The 27798-nt window shown below is 58.2% G+C and overlaps 2 protein-coding genes across 10 annotated transcripts in view; one reads left to right on the top strand and one right to left on the bottom strand.

The window, feature by feature from the left end:
* Positions 1-9425, top strand: part of PLCG1 (phospholipase C gamma 1) — a gene marked incomplete at its 3' end in the record, with an annotated part of 31911 nt that extends 22486 nt beyond the window's left edge. The window contains 22 exon segments of the mRNA NM_174425.3: positions 10-95; positions 192-312; positions 949-1117; positions 1216-1338; positions 1418-1519; positions 1599-1786; positions 2006-2206; positions 2354-2473; positions 2563-2743; positions 3517-3594; positions 4273-4376; positions 4549-4645; positions 4893-4962; positions 5366-5523; positions 6711-6807; positions 6894-7118; positions 7190-7338; positions 8002-8116; positions 8219-8380; positions 8481-8569; positions 8642-8829; positions 8966-9425. Of these exon segments, the coding sequence (NP_776850.1) occupies positions 10-95; positions 192-312; positions 949-1117; positions 1216-1338; positions 1418-1519; positions 1599-1786; positions 2006-2206; positions 2354-2473; positions 2563-2743; positions 3517-3594; positions 4273-4376; positions 4549-4645; positions 4893-4962; positions 5366-5523; positions 6711-6807; positions 6894-7118; positions 7190-7338; positions 8002-8116; positions 8219-8380; positions 8481-8569; positions 8642-8829; positions 8966-9008 (2866 nt within the window).
* A 4401-nt stretch (positions 9426-13826) lies between these two features.
* ZHX3 (zinc fingers and homeoboxes 3) overlaps positions 13827-27798 on the bottom strand; it is a 113206-nt gene continuing 99234 nt past the window's right edge. For 7 of the 9 annotated variants that reach the window (XM_059893051.1, XM_059893049.1, XM_059893055.1 and 4 more), the window contains exons 3-5: positions 21685-24657; positions 19748-19830; positions 13827-19487 (exon numbers count right to left, since the gene is read on the bottom strand). In XM_059893051.1, the coding sequence (XP_059749034.1) occupies positions 19275-19487; positions 19748-19830; positions 21685-24508 (3120 nt within the window). In that variant the 5' untranslated portion in view covers positions 24509-24657 and the 3' untranslated portion in view covers positions 13827-19274. Of the gene's footprint in view, positions 19488-19689; positions 19831-21684; positions 24658-27798 lie in introns of all 9 variants that reach the window. The other 2 variants (XM_025001244.2, XM_002692464.6) reach the window with 2 other exon arrangements.

Below are 27798 nucleotides of genomic sequence, written 5' to 3' on the forward strand. Positions count from 1 at the left end.
CCTGTCTAGGTACCTGACCGGGGACCAATTCTCCAGCGAGTCCTCCCTGGAAGCCTACGCTCGCTGCCTGCGGATGGGCTGCCGTTGCATTGAGTGTGCGTGGGGGCCGGGGGCGGGGGGCCCGGGGCAGGATGGGTGGGGAGATGGGGGATGGAGCCTGCCCGCTTGACTGTTGTCGCCTTGCTCCCCAGTGGACTGCTGGGACGGCCCGGATGGGATGCCGGTCATTTACCATGGACACACTCTGACCACCAAGATCAAGTTCTCAGACGTCCTGCACACCATCAAGGAGCACGCCTTTGTGGCCTCAGAGTGAGCGGCCGGGGCTCGGCTCCACCTCTCCTGGGTCCCTGTGAAAGCCCCCCAGGTCCCGGCCCTGCCTTCCACCTCCTGCCAGCTGCTGGAGCCCTTGCTGCCCGAGCTGCTTACTTCCTGCACCCTTGGCCCACCTGCCTGCTCCTTGGGCCCTGCTCCTCAGCCTGTGGAACACACTCAAGCTCTTCATCTTCAGAGATCAGTCCTGTAGCCCTGGGCCTGTGAGGTGGTTGTCCTGCCAGCTCCTTTACTGTCACAACCCAGAGAATCGTCTGTCCTCCGCGTGTTTCACTTTGCAGTTCCTATTGTTTCCCCAAACTGTGGTCACTACCCTCTCCCACCTCATTGAGGGGATCACCAGGGGCCCCCAGTAGCTAAATTTGGTGTAGGATGTCCCTCCTCGCTGCTGGGGCAGCTCCACGAAGGGACCAAGTCTGGGGATGCCTGTCTGTGGCAGTCCCAGTTGGCCTGGGTTTCTGCTGCACCCATAAGTTCCACCTCTTCTCTGGGGTAGCTCCCCTCTAGGGAGGACCTCGGGCTTTAGGCCCCTGACACCTCAGTCTGGGAGGGTCTGAGCCATGACCCCTGGGAATCACTGGGTCTCCTGTGTTACATGCTGTTCCCCTGCTGCAGGTACCCGGTCATCCTGTCCATCGAGGACCACTGCAGCATTGCCCAGCAGAGGAACATGGCCCAGTATTTCAAAAAGGTGCTTGGGGACACACTCCTCACCAAGCCCGTGGATATTGCAGCCGACGGGCTCCCCTCCCCCAACCAGCTCAAGAGGAAGATCCTTATCAAGGTAGGTCTGGATGGGGGACGCCTTTGCTTCAGTGGTGGGTTCAGGCCTGGGGGAGGAGGTGGGGGCCTGGGATGCCAGTCCCGACGTATCGCCCACAGCACAAGAAGTTGGCTGAGGGCAGTGCCTACGAGGAGGTGCCAACATCGGTGATGTACTCTGAGAACGACATCAGCAACTCCATCAAGAATGGCATCCTCTACCTGGAAGACCCTGTGAACCATGTGAGCGCTGGGCCGGGCGGAGCCGGCGGGGCAGCCACACAGAGGACTCTGTCACAGGCCCCCCGCTCGTCTCTTCCAGGAGTGGTACCCCCACTACTTCGTCCTGACCAGCAGCAAGATCTACTACTCGGAGGAGACCAGCAGCGACCAGGGCAACGAGGATGAGGAGGAGCCCAAGGAGGTGAGGGGCGGGCCCAGGGCTGGGGTCCAGGCTGGGGTGCGGGTCATCTAGCGTCTTTGCTGTCCCCTCCGCTTTGCAGGCCAGTGGCAGCACAGAGCTGCACTCCAACGAGAAGTGGTTCCACGGGAAGCTTGGGGCGGGCCGGGATGGGCGGCACATCGCCGAGCGCCTGCTCACGGAGTACTGCATTGAGACCGGGGCCCCCGACGGCTCCTTCCTTGTGCGCGAGAGCGAGACCTTTGTGGGCGACTACACTCTGTCCTTCTGGTAAGCCTCCCGGCATGTGCACACGCGGGTCTGGCACCACCAGGGGCGCCGTGGGTTCCGGGCACACACGCAGACACAGCGGTCGGTGTGGAGCCCCTGGAGGGCCGCCCCCACCCGAGCCATCTTTAGAGTGCCTCCTCCTTGAGACCTGGTGCCCTCCTATGGGTGGCGTGTGGGCTGCCGCCCCGCCTGCTGCTCACAGCCTCCCCGTCCTCTCAGGCGGAATGGCAAAGTGCAGCACTGCCGGATCCACTCCCGGCAGGACGCAGGCACCCCCAAGTTCTTCCTGACGGACAACCTCGTCTTCGACTCCCTCTATGACCTCATCACGCACTACCAGCAGGTGCCCCTGCGCTGCAACGAATTTGAGATGCGCCTCTCAGAGCCGGTCCCGCAGACCAACGCGCACGAGAGCAAAGAGTGAGGGGGCGGCCCGGGGGTGGGGCCCGGGGCGGGGCGGGGCACGCGGGCCTGGGGCCGGACCCAGAAGCGGCCCTGCGGCGGGGTGGGGGCGTGGACCTGGGGCTGCGGCGCGGGGCGGGGCTGACTCGGATTGTCTGTCCGCAGGTGGTACCACGCCAGCCTGACCAGAGCGCAGGCCGAGCACATGCTGATGCGTGTACCCAGGGACGGGGCCTTCCTGGTGCGGAAACGGAACGAGCCCAACTCCTACGCCATCTCCTTCCGGTGAGGGGGTAGCCCTGTGGGGCTGGAGGCCATGCAGGGCACCCCTGGTCCCGGCCCACTGACCTCGTGTGGCTCCTCTGTCTGTCAAGGGCTGAGGGCAAGATCAAGCACTGCCGCGTCCAGCAGGAGGGCCAGACCGTGATGCTGGGCAACTCAGAGTTTGACAGCCTTGTCGACCTCATCAGCTACTACGAGAAGCACCCACTGTACCGCAAGATGAAGCTGCGCTACCCCATCAACGAGGAGGCTCTGGAGAAGATCGGCACAGCTGTGAGCGCCTGGGGGCTGGGGGCAGGGCTCAGGAGACCCACTGGCCCTCTTGGAACTGCCAGGCTCACCACAGGGCAGGCCAGCAGCCAGCAGTCCCGGGGTGGATGCGAAGGACAGAGCGGCCCGCATGCTGCTGGGGGGCCAGCCAGCCCAGCGGAGACCCAGGGAGGCGTCCCAGAGGGAGGGCCTGTCTGTGTGTCTTTGAGTCCGGGACAGTTGTGTGGGTGAGGAGGTGGGGAACGGGTTTCAGCAGAACTGTCCCTATGGGCTGGGGGGTGGGGTGGGGAGGTCCCAGAGTTCACCCTGTAGGGGATCCACCTCGGGGGTGGGAGCACAGCAGGGGCTCGTAGGCTATAGAGATGTGTTTGAGGAGGGCAGAGCCACGGGGAAGCCAGCATGAAGGCAGGCTGTGGTGCAGGGGCCAGGATCACAGCCGCAGCGAGGACAGTGGGGCCCCGGCAGAACGTCCACTTGAGACTCTTGTCCTCAGTGGGCCCACGTGGCCAGGGCGAGAGCCGCCCGCTGGGGCTGGGGTCTGAGAGGAGGTATGGGTGGAGGCGGCTTCTGGAGTGGCATGATCTCCAGTCATGGACAAGGTGGCCAAGATAAGAGTGAGGAGAGAGGAGGGATGTTCTAGGCCCCTGAGGTTGGGGACCCTGGCAGACCAGGTGTGTGAAAGGGGCGGACGAGCGGCCTGGTGAGGAGGGGACACGGAAGCCAGCAGCTGCTCTCACCTCTGGGCATTAACATGGCTTGTCCTATCCCGTTTCCAGGAGCCTGACTACGGCGCGCTGTACGAGGGCCGCAACCCTGGCTTCTATGTGGAGGCGAACCCCATGCCCACGTTCAAGGTACAGCTTCGGGCTCTGGGCGCAGGAAGCTGGGGAGGGTCCCCCAGCTGTGGGGTGCAGGGCGGCCTGCGGTCTTTGTGCAGAAGTGGTATTTGTGGTTTTCCGAGGCCTAAGAGGTGTTGCGAAGTGTGTGGTTGGTGTATGACCACAGCTCTCTCGGGGCTGGCCCCAGCCACTGTCCCAGGGGTCAGCACTGACCCTTCCAGACTCCTCCCCGGGGCAACCCCGGTTTCCTCCCTGGTGGCAGCAGGTAGGGGGTGGGGCACACTGGCTACTCCTGAGCTTCGTCAGACAGGCGGATCTTCCTCTTTGGGCCTTTGTTTCTAAGGGGTGAGGATCTGGGCCCTTTTCCTTATTTTTCCTCAGCAGTAGGGACCAGATTCCTTCTCCTACTTCGGAGATGCGGAATGATGGGGTGCCAGCCACACCCCGAGCCATCCCGGTCTTAGAGGAGGCGCTCAGCACCTCCCATCCCAGCTTCCCAGTCTGACTCCTGGGGCCCAGGGTTGGGGCTTGGGAGGTCCCCTCGAACCCAGAGGAGCTTCCTTCCAGAAGCCCTGGCTCACCCGTCCCCTTTGCCCTGGGGAGAGCGGTCATGAAGGTTGGTGCACATGCAGCTGTGGGTGGGAGAGGAGGAGCGGGCAGCCTGTCTGCTGGACCGGGGCTTCTCTCCCACAGTGCGCCGTCAAAGCTCTCTTCGACTACAAAGCGCAGCGGGAGGACGAGCTGACATTCACCAAGAGTGCCATCATCCAGAACGTGGAGAAGCAGGAGGGAGGCTGGTGAGCCCCTGAGAGCCCCTGGTGCAGGCCAGGCGTCCTGGGCGCTGGCCGTGCACACGCAAGAGGGGCTTGGGAAGCAAGGGCCCGTGTCGGCCCCAATGGACCCGCAGAGCTGCTTCCTCTCAGGAGTTTGGGGTCGTCCCTGGGGGTCAGCACACTGTGGCTTCCGCAGGTGGCGGGGTGACTACGGCGGGAAGAAGCAGCTGTGGTTCCCTTCAAACTACGTGGAGGAAATGGTCAGCCCGGCGGCCCTGGAGCCCGAGAGGGAGGTGAGACCAGGGCCATATTGGTGGGAGGGGATTCCCGTGTCCACCGCCCACACGGCGTCCACGTGCCTGCGTGTGCACAGCACTCCCGTGTGTGCTCCCATCACCACGTGCAGGCCGCAGTCCGATGAACATGGGCCGCACGCGTGTGGTTTCGTGTTCGTCTGTAGGGTGTATTTCTCACGTGCACTCAGACGCCCCCTCATGTGCACACAACAGACTTGCTGACTTTGGGCTTTGCCTCCCACAGCACTTGGACGAGAACAGCCCACTCGGGGACTTGCTCCGGGGGGTCCTGGATGTGCCAGCTTGTCAGATAGGTGAGCCCCAGCCCTTTCTCTGCCACTCAGGATCAGGCTGTCCCTGGTGGCTCTCTCCATGCCCAGAGAGAGGAAGCTGAGGGTTGGACCCCACAGGCTGCCCTCGTTCTGAGCTCTCTCCGCTCCTGGACAGCTCGGCACCCTCTGGCCCCCCATCCCCCAGCTCTGAAGCCTGCATGCTCCCCCCGTGCAGACACTGGGGATGATGCTGCTGGCGAGCTGAAGTCCACGGTCCTGGAGGGCTGGTCCTTGGCTGAGACAGGCTTAGAGGTGGGGGCAGGGCCTTGTCTCCAGGCTGCCTGTCCTCCACCCTGAAGAGGAGGGGAATGAGCTCTGCCCATGCCTGGGGTGGGGTGGGGGTTCAGCCCTGTATCCCCAGCTCTCCTCTCCTCCCTCTCTCCAGCCGTCCGTCCCGAGGGCAAGAACAACCGGCTGTTCGTCTTCTCCATCAGCATGGCCTCGGTGGCACACTGGTCCCTGGATGTGGCTGCCGACTCGCAGGAAGAGCTGCAGGACTGGGTGAAGAAGATCCGGGAGGTGGCGCAGACAGCGGATGCCAGGGTAAGAGCCTGTGCTGGTTCTCCAGCCACAGGGCAGCCCCCGCCGCTTGGCAGGGGCCGGAGGGACACACGTGCTCCACGGTGTGGCACGTCGAGGGTGTGCTGAGTTTGAGGTACACCCAAGATGTTTCTGAGTGGCTCTGCGTAGTGACCAGTTGGTATCAGGGGCAGAGGCGAGAGGCTGGGTCTTGGGCTGGAAGCAGGAGTAGGTGCCAGGGTTTAGGGCGAGGTGGTACAGGTTGGGAGCAGGGTGTGACCTCCGAGGACGCAGGTGTTGAGAAAGAGAGGCCGGGACGAGCAGGTCAGCGAGGCGGGATGTCTGACGTGAAGCGGGCCGCAAAGCAGACGGCAGGGCCAGAAGCTCAAAGTGCTGGTCAGAGACGGCCGTAGCTGCGGGCAGTTGCGGCTGGGTGGGATGGCAGTGGGCCTCGGTGGGTGGAAGGCAAGGGCGCCGCCTGTGCAGGACAGAGCGGTGGAAGGACCAGCTTCTGGAGCCGAGAGGAGGCCCCGTGCTGGCCGGGGTGCGGGAATCCTGTGGTGGGGTGGAGGGGCTGTGGGACGCACCGTGGCTGCCTTGGAGAAAGGACGCCCGCAGGCCAAGCCAAGAGGGCTGAGTGCGGAGCGCTTAGAGCCGAGCAGGGCCTGGAAGGATCTGGTGGTTGAAGGGATGGATCCCGGGGTCTGGTATACAGAGGGAAGGAAAAGCTCAAGAACAGGAGCTGCTTCTGGAAGGAAGTGGGCCTCCACGAGTCCGAGGGCTGCATGGGGCGCTAGGGAGGGATGTGCTGGGGCTGAAGTCTGGCTGTGGCGGGTAGGTAGTTGTGTTGAGAAAGGAGAACTGCGGGATCAGGGGTGAGGCTTCTGGGCCGGGGCTGGAAGGATGGTCCGGAGGACCCAGAGGACTGCGCCCACGTTCCCAGTGTAGTCAGTGCCCGCAGTGGGCCCGGAGCTGAGTGAGGACCGAGCGGCCCTGGGGTGCAGCCAGCCCAGCGCCTCGAGTGTCTCTGGGGTGCAGGTGGTGTGAGGGTCCCGGCCTCTGAAGCCGAGAAGGGGTGTGTTCTCAGGACGGTTTCTGGGGCGAGACTGAGGACAGCCGGCTCTGGAAGGTGCGGGTGGACATGCCCAAGGTGGCCGGGGGCTCCTCTCCCTGGGGGCTCCCGCCCAGGCTCAAGGCCCATGTGTCCCCAGCTCACCGAGGGCAAGATGATGGAGCGGAGGAAGAAGATCGCCCTAGAGCTCTCAGAGCTCGTCGTCTACTGCCGGCCTGTCCCTTTCGACGAAGAGAGTAAGGGTCCAGCCTGGGGCGGGAGGGGGCTTTCCCCAGCGGCACCTGGGTGGGCAGACTCTGAGCGCGCTCCCTGTTGGGCCCAGAGATTGGCACCGAACGGGCCTGCTACCGCGACATGTCGTCCTTCCCGGAGACCAAGGCCGAGAAGTACGTGAACAAGGCCAAAGGCAAGAAGTTCCTCCAGTACAACCGCCTGCAGCTCTCCCGCATCTACCCTAAGGGCCAGCGGCTGGACTCCTCCAATTACGACCCCCTGCCCATGTGGATCTGCGGCAGCCAGCTTGTGGCCCTCAACTTCCAGACCCCAGGTGAGGCAGCGACCAGGGGTGGGGTCCCGCCAGGCACTGGGGCTGGAGCCCACTGTAACCTGCTCTTGCAGACAAACCCATGCAGATGAACCAGGCCCTGTTCCTGGCCGGCGGGCACTGTGGCTATGTGCTGCAGCCCAGCGTCATGCGCGATGAGGCCTTCGATCCCTTTGACAAGAGCAGCCTCCGCGGGCTGGAGCCGTGCGCCATCTGCATCGAGGTGGGAAGAGGGCGCTCTGCTGGGCTGTTTCCAGGCACCAGGGCCTGGGGGCTGGCTAACACAACATGGAAGGGTGCTGGACAGTCCTGGGGCTCAAGGGAGAGGAAGCCGTCTTCTGAGGTGGGCGTGGGCTTCAGGCCTGCACTGGGGGACTGGGCTCAGTGTGGCCAGTTCTTGGCACTCAGGAGTCAGGCGGTCCAGTAAGACCAAACTGTGGGTAGCCACTGCCTGGCAGGAGTGGGCAGAGACGGGCAGGGAGCTGGTGCCCCTGCCTCAGGAATCAGCTCGATGGCACTTGTTAGGACGGGGGCTTGAGCAGCACTGAGCCCCCATGCCGCCCTCTCGAGACCCCAGGGGAGCAGCTGCGATGCGGGCGGCTTGGTGCTGTGGGGTGCGGGGGCTGTGGGCCCAAGCAGGTCTTAAAGGAGAAGGAAGGACAGAGTGGGGGTGACCGTGTCTTCTTTCCAGAGATTTCTACTTTTTTGTCCTGGGGGGGAAGTAATTTAAACATTTTTGTGTTAAAATGCACATGAATTTAAGGTAGGTTAGATTGCAAAAACTCACATGGGACTTCTGGGCAGTGTCCTGAGGGCCCAGCAGAGGGCGCACTGCCTCCACCGCTCAGTGGGGACCAGCCCAGGTCCATCCTCGCCTGCCTTACAGGTGCTGGGGGCCCGGCACCTGCCGAAGAACGGCCGAGGCATCGTGTGTCCTTTTGTGGAGATCGAGGTGGCCGGAGCCGAGTATGACAGCATCAAGCAGAAGACAGAGTTTGTGGGTACGTCTGCCCTCCCCACGCCCCCAGGCATGTCAGCCCCTCTGCACCTGTGACTCCATCATCCTGGCAGCGGCCTGAGGCCTTTTGCCCTTGCTTTCACAGTGGACAATGGACTGAACCCCGTGTGGCCAGCCAAGCCCTTCCACTTCCAGATTAGTAACCCCGAGTTCGCCTTCCTGCGCTTCGTGGTCTATGAGGAGGACATGTTTAGTGACCAGAACTTCCTAGCTCAGGCTACCTTCCCAGTGAAGGGTCTGAAGACAGGTGAGGGCCCTTCTCCACACCATGCCCGCTGCGATCCGGCTCGGGGGTGGGGCGGCTCGCCGGCGTTCCCCTGGGCTAAGGGCCAAGCCTCCTCCCCCAGGCTACAGAGCGGTGCCTCTGAAGAACAACTACAGTGAGGGCCTGGAGCTGGCCTCCCTGCTCGTCAAGATTGACGTGTTCCCTGCCAAGGTACCCGTGGGCGGGCGGGCAGCGGGCGGCGCCGGGGCCGGGCAGCCACTGAGCCCTGTGTCCCTGCCAAAGCAGGAGAACGGCGACCTCAGCCCCTTCGGGGGTGCGTCCCTGCGGGAGCGGAGCTGTGACGCCTCGGGCCCGCTGTTCCACGGCCGGGCCCGGGAGGGCTCCTTTGAAGCTCGCTACCAGCAGCCCTTTGAGGACTTCCGCATCTCCCAGGAGCATCTCGCAGACCATTTTGACGGTCGGGATCGCAGGTGAGGGGTGGGGGCAAGGTGGCCTGGAGGAGTGGTCCTGAGAGGCTGGGGGTTGGCCGGCCGCCCTCGGTTCCCCTCGCCCGTCCCCCCAGGCTTCACCCCACCGCCCGTCAGGATGCTCTTCCCTCCCGCCCAGGACCCCACGCAGGACTCGGGTCAACGGAGACAACCGCCTGTAGCCGTGCCACAGCCTCGCGGAGAGCAGCAGGCGCCGTGCCACGCACGGAGGGGGGCCGTGGGCTGGGCTCCGGGAAGTGGCCTATGGGGCCGCCCTTCTGGCCTCGCCGCCTAGAGCCCAGATTCCAGCCGTGGACACTAGACGAAAAGCACGCCATTAATGAGATGTATTCCTGTTTTGGGCCTCCACGCCCCAGCTCTGGGTGAAGGCAAAAAACTGTACTGTCTAGCCTTTAAGCACACACGCCTGGCCCTGCCCTCTGGAGATGGAGCCTTCCACCTTGGGACCACTGCGGCACTGCCTCTCGGAGAGAGAGGCTGCCTCAGCTGGGGGCACAGGAGGCTCCGAGGAGCCGGGGACATTCCTGAGAGGGGCGGAACAGCAGTAGCCTTGCTGGGCTCGGGAGTCAACGTTTACACAGTCCTGCAGCTTTAAACCCCAGCCGGGCAGGGAGGGAGAGGAGGTGTCCTGGAGCCCAGGCGGAGGAGCACAGGGCCTGCCTGGAGAGGAGGGCACAGCACAAGGGCACGCTGCCCACGACCAGGAGCACCACCCACCTGACCGACACAGAGCCTCGTGTGCAGGGTAGCAGTATTGGGCAGCCAGGCCGTGAGGGGCCCGTGGAGGAGGCCGAGGTGGCCCAGGGTGCCACCCAGAACAGGGAGAGCGACAGCAAGTTGCAGGGCCACAGCTGCAGCGCCTCAGGGCAGTGGGAGGACAGCGGCCCCGGGGCACCCGCTGGGCCGCAGTGCCCCCTGCCTGCAGCCTGGGCACAAGCCTGAAGGACCCACTCACCAGGGGGCACATGTCTGTGGGCACTGGGCAGTAGGTGGCTCCTCCCACATCGTCAGTGAGGATGGGCCTGTGTTTGTGTCACAGCCCCCCAAGAGCCAGAGCAAGACGCCAGCTGGGTCAAGACTGATGGGCACCTGTGGGCCCGGAGTGGAAAGGCCAGTTCCCCACGGCAGAGGTCCAGCTGGGCACTGGCCGCCACGCATTCAGGAAACGCCCTCACACAAGGAACATGTCCTCCCACAGCAGCTCAGCAGGCCAGCCGTGAGTCCCAAATCAGAGGAGACCATTTTCCCTGTCACAGCAAAACACCTTGGATTGGAGTCTGCCAGACGACCCTGCAAGAGGACGCTGTCTGGGTGATCTCGAGCGTTTGTGAAATCAATCAGATCCTGACAATAGACGGACATGTTGTTGGAGTATGGACTTGTAAAGTTTATTTTTGCACACTCTGTTTCTCACGACCTTCATTCCTTCACGTAGGATGTATGATTTTCTATGTCTTCCACTTCTGACCTGAAAGCTGCTTGGTGGGGGGATGGGACTGGGGAAGCAAAATGAACGAACTTATCTGTGCACTGTGGCAGACCTGTTATTTTTACGGATTTTACAGCTCAGTTAACAGTGTTACCTTTTTAAGATTTCTATATACTCTTCAGAAGAACCACTGAGCCGTTCAAGCCTTGTTATTATCCGATCCCAATAGTGATTCCATTTTCTATGGCTTTTAGGATAGACAATAAATTATTTAACATTATATTAAACTTTCCATATCATGGACTGTAAACCGAAGGAAATCACGTGGTTTCTCAGAAACCATATTGATTTATTTAAACTAATTCTGAAATGGTATTTCAAAGTACCACCTCCCAATCAGCTGTCCATAGCAAACATGTCTATATATGGTTGCCAACGTTTGGTTTATAATTTAAATGTTAATAAAAATTTTAAATTTTATTGAAAAAGCTTTCCTTCTGAAAAGGACTGTAAAAAGTGGAATTACTTCTCAATGGCACCATAATGACGTTCTGCTCTTCCTGCTGCTCAGCCTCAGTGGGCAAGGGGCAGAAGGAGAGGACGTGGAGCAAAGCCAGCCGATGACGCAGGTTTCTTTAAAGGCAAAGATGACGCGGGATGCTTTCCCTCAGGAAGGAAGGAGGGATGAAGGAGCTGCTGGCCTTGCAGGGCACAGGCCACTGGTCGTTGACGGACCCTGCTGTACCTGTGGCAGGTTGTGCCCGGCTGGTGGAAAGATTCAAGGCAGGTGTGGAAGGCTGGAGGGGCGCAGCCCCATTTCTAAGGACAGGGGCCAGAGTCCCAGCCTGTGGGCACGAAGCTGCCTCAGAACAGCCAGCCCTGAGCTCGCGCCAACGTGCTGCCGGAACTCAGGCTTGAGACTGGTCGTTCGCTAGCTCTGCTGCCCTCTTAAGATCTAACGCACATAACGTTATTCTCACGTCTTTTATCCCTTGTGAGTTCTTACTGAGGCGCAGGAACACCTGGCTCCTCTCCGGAGACATGTTAACTGGGGCCGCTTGCCTGGTGGTTATTCTGCAATAGAACCAGGTGAGGAGGAGGTTTACTTCCCAGGTCCAGCAGACCTTCCCTCTGGGCTGCGAGGCGGTGTGAGGCCACCCTCTCCCCCAGCCCATGTGCCGAGGGTGAGGCAGCGTAGAGTGCTGCCCACCTGCAAGCAGCCAGAGTCCCTTCCCAGTTCCGCAGAAACCGCTCCTTTAAAAACAAGGCCCATGTAGCATTCAAGCGTAGGTTTCTGGGTTATACTCGGCCTCTAGAGCTTGGGGCCGAAATCTCTGTGCCTAGAATATGGTTTAAAGGGCCCTGCCCTTCCCTTCCTGTGGCTGTTTTTGTAGCGGTCTGTGCTGGTGTGGATCAAAAATGCTGCGGTACAGAGGAGAGAGCCGCCTGCCTGTTGGATGCATGGGTGGGGATGGGCATAATATGCCAACCCAGGAAGCCTGAGGGTGATCATTGAAGAGACGTCGGTAAGTGTAATCAGTTGGTTCTTAAAATGGTCATCGTGACATACGGCCCTGGTGTGACAATGTAGGTATGCAAGTATGGTCCCTGGCTTCGAAGAGACCCAAACAAGCTCAAGGCAGGTTTTTTACAGAAATCAGTTCAGAGCATCCCTTTCCTGTATGACAAGTCAGACAAAGACATACATTTCCCAAGTTCTCAGATTTGGGGCCAGTCCTGGTCTATTGCAGGCCCCTCTGAGCACCACCCACTTGGAGAACTGGGATCCCAGTTTGAGATCCTTCCTGTCATCCCTGAACTAGATGTAGCCAAACACCCTGCTTAGGTTCTCACTGTTGCCTTGGCTTTCTTCTGGGTGCTTCGTGGTCTGACTCAGAGGAGGATGTCTTCCCTCTTGGACAAGAAGGTGGTAGGCGGGGATTAACAGTCTCTTCCTGACCCGTGTGTTCCCAGATTCTCACGGGCAGGAGAGCGCTTTGCTAACCAGTGATGGGAGAGGGGGTGTGTGGCGGGGGCCTTAGGGTTGGGACCCAGGCGTGCTGTCATGCGACTGCCCACTTTGATTTTAACCAGCAGGTCTGCTTCTTCACTGGCTCTGCTGTCGGGCAGCCCCACTGACTGGAGGAGACACACCTCCTCTGGGTTCTGTGACTGCCTTTGCCCTTCCCTGTAAGTTTCTTGATCCTTCTTCCTAGCAGAAAACGTGGCAGCAGATTCGAGCAGATTCACAGATTGAGTTTAACCCGAGTTCCTCCAGACCTAACAATGGTTGAACGACCAGGAGGCCCAGCATGGGGGTGGGGGGCTGTTGGGGAGACCCTCACTTCGGGTGGAAGTGTCCTGGCCTGTGGTGGGGAGTAGCTTGCTTCTCCACCTGCTCACACACAGCACTGACTGCGAGAGCAGGGGCTTTCTGCATCCGGAGCAACCCCCAACCCCTGCCCCCCGACCCCCACCTTTCCTGCCAGGAGGAGGCCTGAGTGGTTTCTGACCTCGGCCAGGGACACCGCCCTTGACAAGGATCTGTGGTCTTGGTGCTGAGGGTAGGGCCTCCCTCCTGACCAGCCACATCCTGAACATCATTGCCCAAGGCTGGGCCTGGGGCTGGACACTCACTGGCCTTTCAGCTTGAGCTCATCCCCTCCCACCATTTCAGTTTTTGGGGGAAAAACAACTCTTAAGTGGCATTAAGTCACCACACCAAAGGAGCTCGTGGAACAAAACAAGGTCACATCAGTTAAACTGATCAAGTCTGGTCTCAGCCCGAGGGCCCTCAGTGGCTCTTCCGGGGTTGGTCTGGGGTTCTGTTCCCTGCTGGAGGCCTCTGCAGCTGCCCCAAAACACCCACAGTGACCCCGGCCACCCCTGCTGTCCACTCCGTCCATATGAGCGGCCAAGCCTGCAGCCACTGTGGGTCAGCTGACTGGCTTCAGGGTTCTACACTCTGCTGGTCTTCCTCCCGAAGACTTCTTTTAGATTCCACACAAAGTTCCTTCCCTAAGACTTAGGCCGCCTCCGGAAGGGCCAGGTCAGGACCAGGACCTGGGGTCCACCTGGGATCCCTCCTTATTATCTCTGCCCCTGGGGCTTTTTCAAGGGTCCCTTTTTCCTTTTGGCACAGGCCCTTAGGATCCCCCCCATGAGGGGGGACTCATCACTGTGAACATTAGAAGCTGGGCTTTAATCCTATTCCTTCAAGGCCCCAGGGCCTTAGGCTTATTTGCCAAGCTCTCCTTAGCAAATGACAAGCTTCTCAGTATTTTCCTCCCAGGAAAAGTGTCCTCTCGCTGGATGCCTGACAGCTCTACGTCTGACTCAGTTTCCCTCTGTTTGGCATCAGTCCATGGTGCTGCAGTCCTTTATTTAGTGACCCAGCCGGCTTGACGTGGCGAGCTGGAACTTACCCGGAGCGCCCGAGGGAAACTGCCCCGCTCATCCCTCCGAGTTGCTGGTCTTGCCTGCAGAGTAAGTCTGGAGATGTCAGTGTTCTCAGCTTTTTTTCTGATTCCCCCACAAAACAGTCCGCAGGTGAGAAATGTATTTACATTTTTATTTAGGAGCAATCAAAAGATTTAAAGTACCATTTCGGCCCATTTCAAATTGTACAAGCAGTTTGGCCCTGTTCCCCTCCCTTATCCAAATCCACAGATACAAAATCTAGGAAATGTGCAATTTGCATCTTAGAAATAGCAGCATCCCCACAGGGGACCTTGTGAGGCCTGGAGACTCAGCCCAGAGGGCAGCCCCCTCCTCCTGGCCCGGCACAGCCGCCGTCCAAAGGCAAGTCCCAACTTTCTGTTAAAAACCCCTTCCTGGGGTGAGGACTCTGCTTCCGCCAGGCCTGGTGACGGCCCGCATGCGCCTGCGCCTCCCTCGCCAGAGGAGGAGGGCCCCGGACAGACAAAACAGGGCAGTGGCCTCTTACCACCAAGATGATGGCTGCTTCGGCGGCTCCGGGGCAGGAAGCGCACCTCCAGCCAGCTGCCCCTGCCTTCCCGGCCTTCCTCCTGCAGCCGCCCTTGCCTGCCCTCGTCGGGGAACAAAAGGTCTGTGCTGAAGACCAGCCCGTGAGTGGGCAGCAGAAAACCAGCTACCAGGGAGGCAGATGGACCCTGCCGCCTCTGGCAACCTCCAGCCTGGCACAGAGGCTGCGCTCAGTGCACTTTCAGTCAGCTGCGCGGACAGGGGTGAGGGTGTCTCTCTCCAACAACGATGGCACAGCCTGGCCCCCTGGACACACTGAACGAAGCGGTGCTGGGGAGTGGGCGGGAACCCACTGCTCAGGGGCGACCCCCCTCCCCTCAGCATCACCCCACGGCCTGCGACCAGGCCACATCCACCCAGGGGGGCGCTGGCTCTCCAGGCCACAGGGGCAGCGAACCGGACGGGATAGCTGGCGGTGCAGGACCCAGGGCGAGTGACAGCGTCCCCAAACACGAATCGCAGGACGAGCAGGTGCCCTGAGAGGCTCCTGGCTGTGAAGGACCAGACCATGGGCCTGCACCTTCCTGTCCTCCGTAACTCCTAGATGGTCCACCTCCCACTCCAGTCACACGGGGGCCTTCAGACCGTCCCCTCACCAAGGGGAGGGATGGACGTCATAAATTAGCCTCAGCTGAGAGACGCTCCTCACCTCTCCCCCCAGGGAGCAGAGCGGACTCCTGGAGGAAGACGCACGCTCCAGGTAAACGCCCAGACTCCCCGTAAGAGCCCGCCTGCTCTGAGAGGACAGCAGGAGACACAGGCAGAGGGGCTTGGCCGGGCTGAGGACAGCAGGGATGGAGCAGCACTGATGCCCCGTGTCCTGCAAACCCAGGTAGGACTTCAGCACCTGGAGGAGCGGGAGCCGGCCCTACCCTCACCCGCAGAGCCGGCAGCGCCTGGCACCCACCCGCTCTGGTCTCCATCCTGCGCGGGCTCCCACTGTCGGGCTTGTCTGGTGCTGGCCAGAGCCTCTGTGCAGAGGAAGCCAGGTTTGCACGCCGGTCACAGGTTCTTCGATTGAAGAACCAAAGAGCAGGCAGCCTGTCCTCTCCAGGCCAGCGCTCCGCCTGCTCCTCCTCCCACCCAGATGCCGGGTCAGCCCTGACGGGGAGCTGCATCCGCCCTCACCTCCCTGCCCCCAAGTGTGACCAGAGCTGGGGACACAGATTCCAGCAGAAACGAATTGCACACGAGGCCCATGGGTTCACCTAGACCCAGAGCCGGGCAGCAAGCTCCATGCTACACAATCACCACTTCACCTTCCACTCTGCATCCGTTCTGTCTGTCGCGAGGGCGCCTGTAGCCACCCCAGCCCACGTCACCCAGCCCAGCTGTTATGAATGGAGCCAGGACACAGCACAGGGCGGGGATGCCAGACTGAAACCCTGCTTGGGGAGGGGACTGTAGAGAGAGGGGGCCCCACTCGCCCCACGTTTTCCGGTGTTGGCGCTTCTGTGCACGCAGATGCCCTCTAGCCCCCAGGCCTGGGCAGGCAGGTGGGGAGGGTCTATGCTCCCGGGAAAGGGAGCAAAGGCAGTGGGTGCGGGGGCACAGGAGGGGGGACCAGTGGCTGAGAAGACACAGCCCACGACTCTCCTGACCAGGGCAGCTGCTGGCTTCGGCCTGCAAGGGCTGCCCGCATCCAGAGGCCTTTTCTCCAGCACACAGCTGAGCCTTGGACAGTTTAGTCGTCACACAAAAGGTGAGTCAGACCGGCACCCCACCCCAGGGAGAGTCTAAGAATAGAAAAGGGGGGAAGGAGCTTTAGGAGGAGCCCATACTCCAGGTTTTATGATTTTTTCCTTGGCTGGCTCTTCTCTCCTGCAAAGTGCCTTTATCCACATGGGCTGCAGTCTTTGAATGGACAAAAGCTGCTCCAGCTGGAGGAATTTGGTCCGAGAAGAGGACAGGAAGACAAGAGGCAGCAGGGCCCAGGACAGGGCAGCAGAAGCAGGGAGCTCTCAGCAAAGATGTACACAGAACAGCTGATGCTGTGCCTCTGTGGAAGGCAGCCTGGCACCCAGGGAGGGGACACAGGACCTGTCAAGAGACCACAGACTGAGGCGGACAGAGCCCACAGCATCTGTGTCTCGACTTGGAGAACACGCGAGACTTCAGGTAGTAAGGCCTCCCAGGCCTGTGAGTGCCTACAGGTGCCACCTACCCTCGCCCACCTCCCACCTGTGCTCCCCACAGCAGGGTGGGCAGTCAGCCTTGAAAGGAGCTTGAGTCACACAGGGCCACCCTCCCCAGGTGCTGCGAGTCCCCCAGCCTGGCTTTCCACTTCAGGACCTAAGGGCTCCTGACAAAGAGAGCCCACTTTCCAAATCAAAAAGCTCCTCAACAGTCAAGAATTAAAATATGTAATCAAAGTATGAAAGTATACGTAGCACAAATCCAGGTTTCCTGTATCAGAATGGTGATCTGGTCTCACCTGTTCAAACTGGATCTACAACCCCATGTAAAAAATACAATAAACCAAACATGTACAAGACAGGCAACAAGAAACACTGACATGGTTCACCATCTCTGACGAGTCCAAGTGCAGACAGAGAAGAAGGGAGAGATTAGTCACCTTACAGAAACAGGCTTTTCTTCAGGAGAGACTAGCGCCAGCCTACTTCCCTCAACTTTGCAGCCCACAGACTGCCTCCTACCAGAGGCAACATCACAGTCTACCCTCTGCTGGGGTGCAAGCCCGCGGGGACCCGCCTGGCCATGGGGCCCTCCCACTGCACCCTGCCGCACCCCGGCTCTGGCTGCGTCTCTGCCCAGTGGGCAGTGTTCCTGCTTTCGCCTCCAGGGCCCCAGGTATCTTTAGACACCCGTTTGATGACCCAGCCATCTCTGTCTCCTTCAAGCATGCGGCCCAAGCCCCCACCTAAGTCACTCAGATCCAAGAGCAGAGGAAAGAGAGTCTGGCCAGCTTGGGTGGTCTCACTGCTTGGGGGGTGGTGGGGGGCGGCGCACCCTGGCTGTCAGGCAGGGCCCCCGTCTGTGAGAAGACCTGCCCGCAGGCCGCGCTGTGAGTTTCCCACCTTTTAAGGACCAGCTGGTGCTGAGGCGGGGTCACTGTGTCTTCCATGAACTTGTCCACCATGTAATTTATTTTCTCTGCTTTGCTGTTTGGGTTGTTAATGACATGTGAATACAAAAGAAAAGAAAATCCTCTCAGAAGAGACAGCCCTTGGCTGGGGCACACAGGACTCTGGGACACAGCCACTGGAGTTGGCTTCACGCGGCGGCCCCGCCCACCCGCAGCATCCACGTGCCACCACGGTCTCGTGTACACGTGAGGCGTACACGTCACCAGTAAAGTGTCAACTGAGTATCTACTGCATATGGATATATATAAGTTAATCTGCACGTACATAAACACTACAGGAAAAGTTCCAGGCGTCTGTTCTCTGATAGAAGGCAACCCCAATCGCCATTCTTGGCAATTCTCCACAGAGGCTTTGGGGCTAAGTAGCTTCACACCCAACATGGAAATGACACAAAAACAGGCTGCAGAGCACGCCGAGTCCTCACATGCCACCTGTTTATCAAAGGAGAGGTGGTCCCTCATGGGACGGGCAAGCGGGAAGAGACACTTGGGAGGAACAGTGGCTCTGGGGCTTTTGGTTTCCACAGAAAAGTCTCTCCTGGAGGCAGAAGGGGCGACCACCACCTCCATGCTGGGAGCCAAGCCCGTGCGGTGCCTGCCTGGTCTGGTTCTGGGGGCGGGTGGGGAGGAGGGCCGTGGCTACCCCACTCCCTAGTATTTCTCACTACAGCCCCTGCCCTCCCTCTGGGGTCTCCTGAAGCTGCCCACCGGCCTCGGCCCAGGAGGAGCACCCAGGCCTTGGTGCTCTGGGCAGCAGGGGGTTTCTGGGAGCTTCACTCTTTACCTGCTGCTTGCAGAGTGGCTGGTCTTGGGGATACAGTGATTTACCGCTGAGCACAGCTTTGTAGGCAAGTTTCTCAGTGTTACAAAGGCACCTCTTCCTGTGGCTTTTCTCAATTAAAAAAGCAGATATATGACAGTTCAGCTAACATAAAGATCGTGTTTTCAAGTTCGGGGATATAAATACAGAACTTTAAAACCTCACAAGGACCTGTCCAGCAAAGTCCAGCACACCAGCCAGGCCCCAGGCGTGGGGCCAGGACTCGAACTTTATCGGGAACCCCACACGCAGGTCTCTGTGCTGAGGACCACCCTGGCTCTGATGGTTCCAAGAGGTCCCCGAGCCACTCAGTTCTTGCTCTGACAGGTTGAGCCTGGGTCTTCCTTCCCAAACCAGAGGCAGCTGTGGAGTGAGTGTCAACAGAGGGCTGTGGAAGCCCCCCAGCGGCTGTGGCCTTCACTCCCATCGCCCATCCCTGTTTCTCTTGTCAATTTTCCTCTCTAAACATGTCTAGACTGAAAAAAAAAAGCGGCACACAGGTCAGGACATTGGGCTTGACAGGTGTCTCTTTAGTCTATCTGATCACTGAAGAGTTCTGTCCATGAGTCAGACTCTGTGAAAAAGCAGAGCTGCTGTAACAGCTTACGAGATTGAGAGCATCAGACACTAACCACATACCGGCTCTGTTTTTTAAACCGCCGGGAACACGGGCTCCGCAGTGATCATCCCAGGAGGCGAGGCGAGGCGAGCCCACTGTGCAGTTTGCCGGTCACCGCTGAAAGGGCCCAGGTCTCTTCAAAGGCGCTGCCTTCCTCGAGGACTGCAAAGGAGGCCCGCGGTTGCAGGTGTGGTGACCCCAGCCTGACCGTGGAAGGTGTAGGCAGGCGCGGCCCAGCGATCTTCAGAGAACAGACACAGGGCGTTTCCAGAGATGATGTAAGAGACCATGGACTGCTAACCAGAGTTTCTATGTAATAAAAGTGTCTGCAATCTGACATTTTACTAAACGTGTATAGGCAAGTTTATATGTTAAAAACTTGATTCTGTGTCTATGAATATGAAATCTGAACTATTTATTCACTGGAAGGCAAAGGAGAGGTCCTACATTATGGGCAGGAGAACTGGCAGACGCGTCTCCCCGCTCGCGAGCGGTGGCAGGTTGGATGGCGGCGGGCTTGGCCGCGTGGAGGCCTGTGCGGGCCGGGGGCTGGTGCGGCCTCGGCCTGTGGCAGCAGAGAGGGGCTGGGCCCTTCCAAGCGGCAGCGGCCTCCCAAGGCTGGCCGGTCCTTCATAGCCATCAGTTCCCATTCAGTCTGTTTCTGAGGAGGAAACACAGGCCCGTCACCTCCATGCGCATCACCAGGATGGCCCACCCTCCCACGTCAGGGACTTCATCCAGAAGCTCGGCCTTCCCACCAGCCTCCCTGCCCTCCAGCCCGAAGGAAGGTGGGGCAGGCCGTGGGGGCAGAGGACGGGATGCTGGCCGCACCTAGCAGGGCCTGGAGCCTCCCCTCAGCAAACCTAGGCCTGAGGCCGGGCTGGGAGCCTGACTTCTGGGCGATAAACCCTTGCCACACACCGCCTCCCCTTCCAGCTCCTCAGAACACACGGTGCTCGTTCGGCAGGTCTGCTTCCTGACGTGTGTCCCACTGATGCCTTCATCTGTTGTGGGGGAGGGGGTGGCTGTTGAGAGAGACCCTCATCCAGGATGCTTGCGGGGGGTGGAGGGGGCGGTGTTGAGGCTGGCTCAGAGGAACCAGCTCCAGAGGCCAGCCCTCCCTGTCCCCCTGGATACCTGTCTCGGCCAGAAGAGGACAATGCTATGAAGGCACGGCCAGCCTGGCCACCCCTGCTCTGTCCCACCCAGGACACCAGCTCTTCACTCACAGTTGGAGTTACCCACTGAGGGGAACCAGGGTTGGTGATTCAAACCCATTTATCCCAAATCCAGGTTAGCATTTTTAATTGTGGTCAAATACACATACCATAAAATCTACTGTTTTAACCATTTTTAAGTATACAGTTAGGTGGCACTGAGCACATTTCATAACTGTTGTGCAACAACTACCATGCTATTTCCAGCTATAAGAATATCATTCAGAGGAACTGCAATTAAAAAAAAAATAAATTAGTGGGTTCTCATCCCAGCAGTCTGCTATTTTGTTGGCAGAGCCAAAGCCAGGTGTGGGCAGGCCTGATGCTGGAGAAGGTGCCTGAGACAACCAGGCCTGTGGGCCCACACCTGTTCCCTGGTGCCCATGACACCCCCCGTGGGGACCCCATTGACTCATGGGGGCCTGCAGAAAACAAGGTCACATCCAGAAAAACCCAGGCCTGGAACCAACTTCTGAAAGCCCACAAATTACAGAAGCTGAGAATTCAGATACTTCCTTGGTTTCCACAGCCTCCCATAAAGGGATGTGAGAGCTGGACCATAAAGAAGGCTGAGCACTGAAGAACTGATGCTTTTCAATTGTGCTGGAGAAGACTCTTGAGAGTCCCTTGGACAGCAAGGAGATCAAACCAGTCAATCCCAAAGGAAGTCAACCCTGAATATTCACTGGAAGGGCTAAAGCTCCAATACTTTGGCCACCTGATGCAAAAAGCCAACTCTGGAAAAGACTGAAGGCAGGAGGAGAAGGGGACCACAAAGCATGAGATGGCTGGATGGCATCACTGACTCAGTGGACACAAGTTTGAGCAAACTCTGGGAGATGGTGAAGGACAGGGAAGCCTGGGGTGCTACAGTCCATGGGGTCACAAAGAGTTGGACACGGCTGAAAGACTGAATACCACCTTGCTCCTGGCCAGCCTGTGACAAGGCCACCCATGCGGAGGGTGGGGAGAGGGGGGAGAAGAGGGAGAGGCCAGGAACTCAGGGCAACACCTGAGAAAACCAATACCAGACAACGTGTCTGAGGCGTCAAACTGTCTTCAATAAATAACCTTCTAAAGCTTTCTTTCAAGTACTAGTGTCCTGATCCAGAGAAGCTGAGAGACAAATTCAAGCTTTGAATTCTGTGTATCTAAGACGGAAGAGGAGTCTCCATGTCCTCTACATCAGGAAGAAATACAGAAATGCAAGGTACAGGATTTTCACCCTTTTTGGCTCCCTCTGCTTTTGTTCCCCAATTTGGGTTGAATTTCCTCATCAGGAATAGACAGGCCTATTCTATCTCCTGCCTGGTGGCTTGTCTGGCTCAGGTGGTGTTCTGACTTACTCTCCTTTGGCTAAGAAATGATTAGAGAAGTGTGGATTCACTGGTGGATTAACTGTGCTCCTTCCTTTCCCTGCGCACGTTTAACAAACACAAAATGAAACAGACCCAACAATCAGCCTTTCATCACATGCTTGAATGGGTTCTGCTGCCTGGTGCCCCCGGAAGCAGCCAGACAAGGTGGTCCTGCTGCCAGACGGCCTGAGACATAGCAGCTACCCCGGCCCTAGACTCAGCTCCCCGCCACCCAGTGCCCCGGCATCCTCAGAGGACGGCACAGTCCTGGGGGGCTCCTTACCCAGCTGAGGTCCAGCCTGGGGACTCTGCGTGTCAAAGGGCTCTGCGCTGGCCTCAGGGGCGCTGGGCTCCCACGACTCGCTGTTTTCAGACACCTCCACATAGGCGTCACCCAGCCCTTTGTGAAGGGCTGCAGGGTCGCCAGCGCAGGGGCCCTGGCCCTCACTGCCCGTGTCGGCCACAGCCCGGGTCTCCTCGCCCAACTTCTCAGCAAACCACTGCTTGACCTGCTGGGCGCTCATCTGGGTCTTGTCGCAGAGGCTCTGCAGGTCCTGCTCGTACAGCATCTTGTGAGTCACGTAATAGTCCTGCAGCAGCTCCCGGTTGCTGGGCGCGATGACTAGCAGCCCGGGAGGGAAGTTGCCCCTCTTGTAGTCTTCGTACCACTTGAGCTGGCCGTTCTTCAGGGCGTACCGGCTGTCCCCAAACCAGCGCACCACCTCGGGCCGCGGCAGGCCTGTCTGGGCCACGATGGAGCCGTAGTCCTGGGTGCTGGGCCACTGTGTCTGCACGAAGAGCTGCCGCAGCAGGTGCCGCTGCTGAGCCGTCTTCTTGCAGCCCGCCTTGCCCGGTGGCTGCTCCGCCAGCTTGCCAGGCGCCTCGTCCTCAGGCTCGCAGATGCCCAGCCCCACGAGCTCGCCCCTGCCATTGGCCTCTGTCACCCGCAGGTTCTTGAGGTTGATTTTGATGGGGCTGACTTTGCGTTCAGCCAGCGTGTGGCCACCGGGCACTTCTGGGGAGCCGTTTTCCCCGGCTAAGCCCTCCTCCCCCTCGGTCTCCGCGGCCTCCTCCTCCCCTGGAGAAGCCCCCTCCTCGGCCTTCTTGGCCTCCTCGGCACTCACTTTTTTCCGTCTCTCTGAAAACCAGCCATCAATCTCCCTGCGGGTCATTTTGGTCTCGGTCCTCAGGCGGTCCAGTTCCTCGTCCAGGGGAAGCGGGTTTTGTGCAAAACTGCTCTCCAGGGCTCTGAGCTGCTCAGGGGCCCGCTCCTTGTATTTGGTTGGTGTGAAGTCGGGGGTCTGGTGCCAGGACTGTCGCTTGGCAGAAGGGGGGGTGGCCAGGGTGGCCGCCGTGGGGAGGCAGGTCACCTCGGGGGCCTTGCACGGCGGGGAGAAGGGCGCCTCGGGCACAGGGTCGACGAGCAGGCTGCCGTGCTCCCCGGAGAGTGCAGCCCTGGCACCCTTGAGGTTCCGGCAGTGGTACCTGCGGTCGCTGAACCACTTGCGCACCTCCCGGGCGCTGAGGCCCGTCACTTTGGTCAGGTGCTCCACTTCACTCTGCCCTGGGAACTGGTTCCGGCAGAAGCTCCCTTTCAGAGCTGACAGCTGTTCGTGAGACTTCTTGTTTTTGTAGATGCTGGCATCAAGGAAGGCTTGGGAGGTGATGCTGGGGCAGGCTGTGAGAAGGGACTGGGCGGCGTTCACCACCTTCACGGCTGACGTCGTATTTGAACACACGGTGTTAATGGGCGCCACAGCGGGCGGCTTGGGGACAGAGGTGACTGCCAGGGGGAGAGCGGAGCTGGGGGCCTGCAGCCCGTTGGCCATCAGAGGCTGAGTGACCAGAAGTCCCCCCGCCGTGCCCTCCGGCTGCCCCACCACGTGCCCGGGCAGAGCGGCCTGGATGAGGTGCTGGACGTTGCCGCTGCTGGCAACCAGGGGGGTGTTGAGGACCGTGATGGTGGGCTGGGGCACCGACTGGATGACGGTGTTGAACATCTTTTTCCGGGCATCCTCAATCTCCTCCGGGGACCAGCTGATGCCCTGCTTCAGCCTCTGGGCGGTGAACCAGATCTTGAGCTGTTCCTCCGGGTACTTGGTGACCACAGTCAAATAGCAGAGCTCGGCTTTGGTCGGGTAGGGGAACTTGTGGAAGGAGTTCTTCAGAAAGCTGTTGGAGTCCATGGCCGCGTTGTACGTGGGAATGCTGCTCAGCGGGATCATCACTTTGGGGAGGGACCTGGCGGTGGGGAGGGGCTGCTGGGCCTGCGGGGGTGGCTGCTGCAGGGAGAGGAGCTGGGCGATGCCCGCGGGCAGCACCGGCACCGTCCCCAGCAGGGGGCCATTGGCCGAGTGGGGGGGCTTTGCAGGGTTGGTTGAGGCCTGGCTGGAGGGGGCCGCCCCATTGACAGAGGCATGGTCCCCCTCTTTCACTTCCGTGTCCCCAGCTGGAGGGTTTGGTAAGGCATCTCCAGTGGGCTGGTTGGGCACATTCTCCTTGAGCGTGTGAATCTTTTTGGCTTCAGCTTTGCCTTTCATTATCTTCATGATTGGAGTCTTGGTGATGATGATTTCCGCCTGTCCATCCATCCCCTCCACGTTTGGCTCCCCTGACAGGTCAGGAGGGCTGCCACCCTCGGGGACACTCTGTTCCACAACCACGTGATTGTCTGGCTTGGTCACATTCCACACAAAGTTGGCTTCCCCTGAGTGACACTTGGCGTTGTGCAGAGAAAGCCCCTCGGGAGTTTTTGCCAGAAAGCTGCATTCAGTGCATACAAAGCTTGGGTCTTTGTTAAAGTCTGTGTGCTCTGAGCTCAGATGTCCCACAAACTGGGTTATGTCCTGGGATCTGAAGTCACAGTATTTACAGGCATATGCGTAGCCATCCAAGGTGCCCCGGTGCCCATTAGCCAGCGAGGGGACATCGGGACCACTGGCGCCCTGGGTGGCCTCGGTGCTGGTGGCAGGCGCTTCCGGGGGCGGCTCCTGGGGGGGCCCCTCGGGCCCGGGCTCTGCGGGTGGGGCCTCAGCGCTGGAGCCGGGCAGCACCACGGTCTTCACGGGGATCATGCACGGGGTGGTGGACTTCCTCTTGCTGGCCATGACGACCGTCGTGCTGGGTGATCAGCGGGCGACAGCTCCTCCCGCTGGGGGTCTCACAGCACGGCTTCCAGCTGCTCCGTGAGGCCCAAAGGAGCAGCTTCCGAGGGCTTCTTCAGTTGTTGGCAGAAAGCAGGTTTTCCCTGTTAAACCTGGGGAGGAGAGAGAGAGAGGTGAGGCTCTCCCGAGCTGTGTGTGTCCCCGATTCCCAGACACACTCTGCTGCTTGCCTCCGATCACCCGGGCCTTCTCCCAAGGAAGGCAGCAGCACCGTGGATGGAACATTCCAGTCGGGAGCCCCTCAAGCACAGAACAGGGCCCCAAAGAGTGAGCGGTTCATCCCGACACCACGGGACGGACTTCAGCCACGTGTTTCTGTTTTGTTTCCCTCTGTTTGCTTGCATAAAATAACTCGGATTCAAAAATGACAACAATAAAAATAATCCTCCTCTGGACCTTCAAATGAATTCTGGCCATGTCAGAGCGAGAACAAAAGACCCTAGTGTAATTCTTGTTTAAATGTTTGGGCCAGTGAGGGCTTTCTTTTCATAGCCTTCCCACACGGGAGCGCAGGCCGCCGCCCCTGCCTCTCCGGCGCCAAGGCCAGAGGCCACGTCGTGGCAGTGTGTCCCGGGGAGAGGGCACTGCTGCCCAGGGCCGAGCTCTGGGGACCGCCTGCCCTGCCCTGTCACCCCCGGCTCCAGGCTGCTGGAGAGGGACCCCTTAGTTACTGCCTGTACCCCGGACTCCTGGTGCTCAGGTAAAGCCCAAGGTCGGAGGGTCAGAGGGTGCACAGACACAGTTTGTGGCCCCATGACTGCACCTCTCTCCCTGGGGCAGCAGCCCCTTGAGTGGCTTCACCCTGGGTGTGCGTGTGACCGTGACCTTGTGTTGGGCTTGCTTTTTATTTCTTCTGGTGCCTTTATTGTTTCTTTAAAAAAAAAACACCCAACCCTGAAAGCTTTGATCCATTTGAAATTTATTTCAAAAGCTGAGATGATTTATTTACATGTAAAGTACTCCTAATTCTTTCATGAGATGCCAGGAGAAAACTTTCTGTGATGTCTATTGTTGATATTAATATACAACCGCAATCATCATTACCTTTCTTTTAGCAAATTGCAATGCTGATAATGACTAAAATAACAGTTATTCTAATACCAGAATCGTATTATCATCAGTGTTTAGATTTGATATAAAAGTGTAAAAAAAAGGTAAAATACCTCCATGTAAGTTCTTAATAAATAAACACAGCAAGCTATTTTTTCTCCCTTTAAGACCTGGTGATCATGACGATAAAAAATAGTTGCTAGTAAAAAACAGTTGGCGTGAGATAAGGATAAACATATGCCCAGTGCACCCACCTGTCACCATTTCCTCCACTGAAATGTTATGCATTTTTTAAACTTAATTTTTAATAGTAAAAATAAAATAGCAATATTAAGTAAAATTTAAGAAAACCACCTATAGTTTTCCATATACTGCAAATATTTTGTACCCATTTTTAATCATTAATGGGCACACACGTTTTTTTTTCCATTAAACATTTCATCATAAACAGTGTCATTAAATAAGCTTCATAATTACAATATTCAATAGCGCCTAATAATGTACCCCTACAGAGTTCAGCCTCCTCTGCTACACACAGGCCTCAGTGTCCCCCTCTCATGGGTGACAATGAAATGACCTCTGGATATATAGAATGTATTTCTTCTATCAAATTATTTCCTGAGGCTGAGCACACAGAAATGGGTAATTTACCAGATCAATAGGTAATTTACCAGTATCAATATTTCTAAGCTCCTCTATATAGTACCAGCAAACATTTTAAATTAAGTGCTTTACCACCTGATTAAATTCCAAATCAGGAAAACTAAGGATAATACAGTTATGTTTTCAGCAGGCAAATCAGATTTTCAGATAAGTCACTGAAGACATCAAAAAGAATATACGAATGAGCAAGTGACGTAAGAAAAAACTGACTTCATCAAAATTAAAATAACTTTCTGTGCCTTAAAGGCTGCCATCAACAAAGTGAAAAAGACAAGCCATGGAACAGGAGAAAATATTTGCAAATCATATCAGATAAAAGGGCTTATAACTGAATAATAAAAAGACAAAAATCCAATTAAGAAATAGGTAAAGAAGTTTCTTTGGAAGGAATGATGCTAAAGCTGAAACTCCAGTACTTTGGCCACCTCATGCAAAGAGTTGACTCATTGGAAAAGATTCTGATACTGGGAGGGATTGGGGGCAGGAGGAGAAGGGGACAGTGGAGGATGAGATGGCTGGATGGCATCACCGACTCGATGGACATGAGTTTGAGTGAACTCCGGGAGATGGTGATGGACAGGGAGGCCTGGTGTGCTGTGATTCATGGGGTTGCAGAGAGTCAGACATGACTGAGCAACTGAACTGAACTGAAAGAATTTGAATAGACATTTCTCCAAAGCAGGCCTATAAATGACGAATAAGCATATTTAAAAAGTACTTGGGCTTCCCTGGTGGCTCAGTGGTAAAGAATCCACCTGCTGATGCAGGAGACACGGTTTTGATCCCTGCTCTGGGAAGACCCCACATGCCGAGGGGCAGCAAAGCCCACGCACCACAACTACTGATCCCATGCTCTACAGCCCGGAAGCCGAAACCGCTGCACCCACGTGTGGCACCTACTGAAGCCCACACCCTGGAGCCCATGCTCTGCAACAAGAGAAGCCACCTCAATGAGAAGCCCATGCACCACAACTGGAGAGCAGTCCCCCACTTGCTGCAACTAGAGAAAGCCCCTGGAGCAACGAAAACCCAACACAGCCAAAAATGAATACATTTTTTTAAAAAAGTGCTCAACACCATTAGTCATTAGGGAAATACAAATCAAAACCACAGTGAGACGCCAGTTTACCCCCACCAGGATGACTGTGATCACGATGACAGATGATGACACTACAGGTGAGGAAGTGCGGAGACCAGGATCCTCCAGCATCAGTGGCTGGAAGGCAGAATGGGGCAGCCTTTGCTGCACTTGGGAAAACAGCTGGGCAGTTTCTCAGAAAGTTAAATATAGAATTACCATGCTGCTGCTACTAAGTCGCTTCAGTCGTGTCCGACTCTGTGTGACCCCAAAGGCGGCAGCCCACCAAGCTCCCCCGCCCCTGGGATTCTCCAGGCAAGAGCACTGGAGTGGGTCGCCATTTCCTTCTCCAATGCGTGACAGTGAAGTCGCTCAGTCGCGTCCGACTCTTTGCGACCCCATGGACTGCAGCCCACCAGGCTCCCCCGTCCGTGGGATTTCC

This window comes from Bos taurus, chromosome 13 (assembly GCF_002263795.3).
Source record: "Bos taurus isolate L1 Dominette 01449 registration number 42190680 breed Hereford chromosome 13, ARS-UCD2.0, whole genome shotgun sequence".
In the NCBI taxonomy this organism is placed as follows: domain Eukaryota; kingdom Metazoa; phylum Chordata; class Mammalia; order Artiodactyla; family Bovidae; genus Bos; species Bos taurus.